This window comes from Plasmodium gallinaceum, assembly GCF_900005855.1.
Source record: "Plasmodium gallinaceum strain 8A genome assembly, contig: PGAL8A_v1_76, whole genome shotgun sequence".
In the NCBI taxonomy this organism is placed as follows: domain Eukaryota; phylum Apicomplexa; class Aconoidasida; order Haemosporida; family Plasmodiidae; genus Plasmodium; species Plasmodium gallinaceum.
The window spans coordinates 1,712,032-1,719,069 of record NW_021628238.1 but is presented as its reverse complement, the minus strand read 5'-3'; the positions used below and the strand labels follow the sequence as shown (position 1 = coordinate 1,719,069).

The following is a 7,038-nucleotide window of genomic DNA, read 5'->3' as shown; positions in this document are numbered from 1 at the left end:
AAATTTTAAATTAAAAAAAAAAAAAAAAAAAAGATATTAGTAAAAGCAATTTTTTTAAAAAAAAAAACATAATAGAAATTTATTTTAATTATTATGTATATAAGGATATACGAAGTTATACAAACAGCAGTGGTTGCAAAAAAAAAAAAAAAAAAAAAAAAAAAAAAAAAAAAAATAAAAAGTATCTACAATATTTTCATATATAAGTATATAATCATATAAATTAAAAATAATTATAAACATAAATCTAAATGAAAAACTAAATTAAGATTCTTTATAAAAAAAAAGAAAAAAAAAAAAAAAAAATATATATATATATATCTATATATATAATATGCATAATAAATATTCAAAAATATTTATTCCTATATTAAAAGTAATAATTGACTAAGTATATAAATTTAAGAATAAACTCAACATCTACATAATTTTTTTTTTTTTTTTTTAACCATTGCTGTAATAATGCATAAAATTTATTTTTAAAAATTGCATAATAAAAATGTACAACTATGATATATATAATATTTTTCTGTTTTTTTTTTTTTTTTTTTACCTTCACTGTTTTCACTTTGATATGAACTATCATTTTCATCATCTAAAAAATTCACATAATTAAGTGTAATTCATATAAATATATTTATTATTATATATATATATATTTTATTTTTATCTAATGTATTTATATCTTTATTATTAAAATTAAATATTTTTTTTTTTTTTTATAATATACTCTCATTGTCTTTAAAACTAATATTATAATCAGGACATTTTTCAATAAATTCATCCACTTTGCATTTTAGATAATAAGATATTTCATCATTTTCTATGCATCTAAAAATGAAATAAATATATATAATTAATTAAATTACTTAAATAATAAAAATATATAATGCTTATTGTTTTATTTTATTTTTAAAAAAAAAAAAAAAAGTTACTTATAAAAATTAGGACGAAAAGTTTGAATATTTGCAAATATTTTTAAACAATATATGGTTATATTCTTGTTTTTGCTATATAATGTGAAAACTTGAAGAATTTTCATTATATCTTTTTCAAGATTTAAACATTTATCTTTATATAAAATAATTAGTTTCAATATAATATCTAGTGAATCACACATCCTCCTAAAAATATATACATATATATTCATTATATATTTACAAATAAATTTTCGTAAATTTTCTTTTTTCATTTCTTACTTTTGATCACACGATGATAAATTTTTTAAAAGGAGAGAAAAATATAACTTATAATCCGATGTATAACATAAGCACATAAGTATTTCCTTTAATTTTTCTAAAAGAATATAAATTAAAAAAAAATAAATACAATTATAATTAAAAAGATAAATAAAAGATACACAATATTTAAATGGCAAAAAAAAAAAAAAAAAAAAAAAAAAAAAATTACTTCTTATTTCTGATGATGATATATTAATTTTGTCAAATATAAAATTTAATAATATAACTAATTCTTGCTCATTTAAGAAAACGTAATTATCTTCAATTGTTTTTAATACAATTCTTATTAAATTTGTTGAAGCACATAATAACTCATTATTATCCTGATTTTCATTTAAAGCAAAAATGATCCATTTAAGTAATAAATCAAGAAAACCAGATTTTGAAAAAAGTATTGATTGATTGGAACTATTACTAAGATAATCTTTAAAAAATAATATACTCCTAAAAAATAAGGAAACATTTATTATAATTATATATATATATATATATTGAGAAAGAGAGAGAGATAGAGAAAAATATTAAAAGATATAAATAATATATATAGGATATAAAAATGCATACAATTTTATGTAGTATATATAAGACATTTTTCTTTTTTTTTTTTTTTAAATATATTATTACCTATTAATCATATTTGCATTTTCACTAAACATATGTAATAATAATTCATTACTCGTAAAAGATTTAAATTCTTTCATTAAATAATTTGAATGAGATTGATCAAAATTTTTATCCCATTTTAATTTATCTGGTTTGATTTTATAATATGGAGGAAATTCTATTTTCATAATTTTGTTTTTGTTAAAAGAACTTAACCTCTTTACGCTTTTTGATTTTATTATTGTTGGCGTTGTAACACTAAGGTTACTTTCATTTACAGAAATTCTTTTTAGCTGTGAATTATTTGATAAAAAAATTTTATAAAAAGAAAATTCCTCTTTTTTGGATTTCATTTGATTTAAAATATCATGTAAACATTCCTTTTTATGTACTGATAATTTTTCATATATAGAAAAAAAAACAGCTCCACCATATTTAGAGTAAATATTATCTAAAACAATACTAGATTTTTCTCTTACTTGCTCATTATCATCAAAAAATAAATCCAAATAAAATTTGAGAATTTTTTTTTTTATAACATTTTCATTCAATAATAATATATGATTTATGTTAATATTATTTATAATAATTAATATTTTATTTCTTTTATTAATTTTCTTTATATTTTTATTATCTTCTTTTATGTTATTTAATTTTTCATTTAATATATAATTATTGATATAACTTATATATTTAGAAATTCCTAAATTTCTACATAAACATGTTAAAAGTTTATCAATGTGTTCATTAGATATTTCCATATCATCAATCATGCTTATTATAAATTCAAATAAAATGTCTGCATATATGTAAACATTTTCTCTTAATGAAAATATAAGAACATATAATAATCGTATGCATCTACTTTTATTACCATTATATATTTTATTTAAAGCTATATTATTTATTAATAAATCTAATTTATCAGGGTTAATATAATATTTTCCTATTTTTTCAATGATATTTATAATTTTTGACGTATTATTTGCTACGTTATTGGTATTATTATTACTTTCATTCAAAATGTTATTTACATACTCCTTTATTATTTCACTTATGTTTATCATCCTCTCTTCTTCCTCATCTTCTTCTTTATCTCCATCAATTTCTATATTCTCTTCTATTTTGTTTTTTAAGTTTAATCTTTCTTCTAATCCTTTTTCATTAGTTCTACTCATGTTCTCTAACTTGCTATCTTTTGTTATCTCATTAGTTAAATTTTCTTGATTCTGAACGATATTTGAGTTATTATAATTCAAATAAGTATTCGTATAATCAATTTCTATATTAGATAATTTTGAGGGTTCTTCTGTTTTTAAAGTATTACTTTTTTCAAAACAATGTAATTCCTTTTTCTGTTCATTCATATTATTATTTAAAGAATAAGTATTATCATTATTACTACATTTTTTTTTTTTCCACGGTTCTACCTTATTCACATCTTCATATTTTGGTGTTGATGTATCTTGCTTTTTTATTTTATCATATATTTTATTGTTATTATTTAAATTGATAACACTTTTGTCATTATTTTTAGCTAGTATAGAAGAAGAATTTACCCCTTGTTTTAAAATAAATCTTTCTGCATCCTCTTTTAATTTAATAGTTTGTCTTATATTTTCAGATATTCCTTCTAAATAAGATAAAACATATTTATCTCCAAAATTTTTACATAAAATTTGTAACATAAGAATAGAGGAGTTTCTTAAATTAATATTTTTTGAATCAACAAATTTTTTTAAAAAGTATATAAGATTTTTTACATTTACATTAGAATTACTATTTTTTGTTAGAAATATTTTTTGCAATATTTTGATACATTCTTCACACTTCTTTGTATTTTTTGCATCGCTATTTTTTATAATAATATCAATAATTATATTATTATCAAAGTAATTAAAACACTTATTTATAAAATTATTACAAATTATATTTTCTTTTTTATCAGTAACTTTATCAATATATAAACACATAAGAGTATTCAAAATATTTATAAAATGTGGATTGTTAATATTATTAATATTAAAATTATACATCAAATCAATAAAATTATTAAAAAAATCATATATTACGCTATTAAGTTGATTATACTTCCCCTTAAAATCATAACAATTTTTCTTAATTAAACTAATTAAACTTTCTAAATTAATTGTAGTAAAATGCATTTTTATTTTCAACCACTCGTTTAATATATTTAATGCTTCTATTTTAGAAGAATAATTATTAGATACTAAATTATTTATTATATTTTCTGGTAAAATAGAACTTAAATTATCACTCATATCATTTATTGTATTATTATTAATACCATCGTGATTGTTATCTTTGAAAGATTTAATTGATAATTCTGAATCATTTTTATAATTTAGTGAATCCATATTTTCATTATTATTATTATTCCTTTTTTTATTAACAGTAGAACATAAAGATAATATGGACTTTTTCTTATTAGATGGTAAAGTACTAAAAAAGGAGGAATGTACATTTTCACCATAATTTGCAATAATTAATGAATAAACTTTAAAGGCAGTATTTTTAATATTAGCAACAGTATCATTTAATAAATGTTTTGTAATTTCAATAATAGATATTATATTTTTTTTATCAATATAATCAAAAATTCTCAATAGAAAATCAAGAGTAACCATTCTAGTATTGTTGTTTTTATCCTTTAAATTTTTAGATAAATCATCAATAAATATATCAATATTATATATTGCAATAGCTTTAGTTAAGCATTCCATACAAGCATTAGAAACTTGTTTATTAGAATCCTTTAGTTTTGAACACAAAATAAAAGAAAATGTTTTAACTGTGTTATAAATATCTTTTCCAAATTTTTCAATTAGTATATGTAATAATTTTAAAGTTGATACAACAACAGGTAATGCTGACTCATTTTTTAATAATTTCGAAATAATATTTAATAAAGTATTCACATAAGTAGTTTTTTTAATTGAAAATTTTGACTTTATTTTATCATATAATAAATTAATTGCTTCTACTTTTATTTTCCATGGTAATAAATTTTCATTACTTAAAGAATTATTGTTATGATTGCTACTTTTATCAATACAACCTTCTAAAACCCTTCTCTCCCATTGTTTTGTGCAAATTTCTTTAAAAATATCATTTTCTTCCATTAAATTGTTTTCATTTATTGTAAAAGCGTCTTGATAATTGTCATTCTGTTCATCATTGCTACTCTGATTTATTAAATAAGTATTCCTTTTAGAAGTAATATTTTCTCTATTTTCTTCCTTTTTTAATTCTTTAGTTATATAATTTTTTTGTTGACTATTTAATTCACTTAAAACGCTATTTTGAAAATCATTATTTTTAATTAAGGAAAGTATTTCAACATACAGTAAATAAAAATTAGTTTTAACAGTTTTATCAAGCATTTCATTAAATTTCAAGCAATATTTATTTATTGTTTTCACACATATTATATTAGGGCCGAAATAATTTAATAATTTATAAAATAATAAAAGACCAGAGGAAATAACTTTTATTTTAACACCTTTAATATTTGATACGTTCTTATTTGCTTTTATATAAATTAAATTTAGATGCTCACATAACATCGTTATTATATTTAATGTTATCTTATCATTAGAACAGTATTCTATTATTTTTCTTATTATATTAAATCCATTATCAAATGATTTTACATTCGTTAATATTTTTTCGCATAAAACGCTGTGCATTTTCGCATATAAATTATATAATTTATTTCTATATTCATTAACAAAAGAATTTATTAAAGCTTCTTCATTTTCATACTGTTCTTTAAAATTATAAAAAAATATATCTTTTATTACATTTAAATATTCTTCAACTATCTCAGCTGTCTTCAATTGACATATTAAATTACTATCTGATATATATTTTAATATGCACTCTTCATCTTTAAATAAAGAATTAATTATTTCTATTTTTTTATTTATATTATTATCAGTAAAACATTTTATTATTTCATTGTAACCATGCATTCTATACTTTACTAATGTACTATTTATTCTTTCACATAAATCTATATTAGAAAGATCTTCTATTTCTTCATCTATCTTTTCATTTTTATTCAAATTATCTATTTTTTCAGAATTTACTTTTACTTTATTTATATTTTTTTCTACGACGCCACCTCCTAATGCTCCTTTTGCTAATTCTCTTTGAAGTAACTGCTCAAATATATCACCACTACTATGTTCATTGTCATTCTGTTTATAATGATTATTTAAAATATCTTCATTCATTGTTTTATCTAAATTATTATTTTCATTTTTTATTTCTTTATCAATTTCATTATCTTTATTAATATTCATAATATTATTTGAATCATTATTTTTTTTTTTATTCTTTTCGTCTTCATCATTTTCCATATCCCCTCTTAATGGCCCTTTGCGACCATGAACAACACTTTTTCCTATCCTTAAAAATTTTCTGTTATCCATTAAACAAAAAAAAAAAAAAATATAAAAAGTAATATTTTTTCTTCTTTATTTTATATTATAAATTATATTTGTCATGTAATTTTCTTATATATTAAAAAAAAGGAAAATTAATCATTATAAATATAAACATACATATATATATATATATGTATTTTTATTATAAATATAAACATACATATATATATATATATGTATTTTTTTTTTTTTCTTAGTTATATAAAACAAAAAAAAAATTTCATTTTAATTATTCAATAAAATATCAAAAAAATTAACTGTACATATAAATGTATATATAAAATAAATAGCTTCTTTGTTAGATATATGCATAAAGACAATAAAAAAAAAGTATAGTAAAATAAACAAAATAAAGATCTCGATAAGTAAAAGAAAAATTATTATAATTTAAAAAAAAATTTACATATTATAGCAAACTACATTATCTATCTGTTAAATTTTTATAATTGTAATTATTAAAAATATTATTTTTAATACATAAAAAAAAAAAAAATTAAAAAATATAAAGGAAAAAGAAAAAAGTAAATTTAAAAAATAAATAGCAATGTACTATTTGAAAAAAAAAAATTTACATGTATGTATTATATATATTCAAATAATATACGGTTATTAATTTAAAAAACTAATATTTAAATCAATTATAGTTAATATAAAATTATATTTTTATTACATATTTATGTAAAAAAAAAAAAAAAAAAAAAAAAAAAATTATAATTTTTTTT

The 7,038-nt window shown here is 17.5% G+C and overlaps 1 protein-coding gene across 1 annotated transcript in view; it reads right to left on the bottom strand.

Annotated features, from left to right (window-relative positions):
* PGAL8A_00234200 (conserved Plasmodium protein, unknown function) overlaps window positions 1-6,301 on the bottom strand; it is a gene marked incomplete at both ends in the record, with an annotated part of 11,539 nt that extends 5,238 nt beyond the window's left edge. Inside the window, 6 exons of the mRNA XM_028671068.1 lie at window positions 554-595; window positions 731-831; window positions 936-1,124; window positions 1,200-1,296; window positions 1,411-1,685; window positions 1,866-6,301. Of these exons, the coding sequence (XP_028527758.1) occupies window positions 554-595; window positions 731-831; window positions 936-1,124; window positions 1,200-1,296; window positions 1,411-1,685; window positions 1,866-6,301 (5,140 nt within the window). The remainder of the gene's footprint in view (window positions 1-553; window positions 596-730; window positions 832-935; window positions 1,125-1,199; window positions 1,297-1,410; window positions 1,686-1,865) is intronic.
* Between the last annotated feature and the right edge of the window lie 737 nt (window positions 6,302-7,038).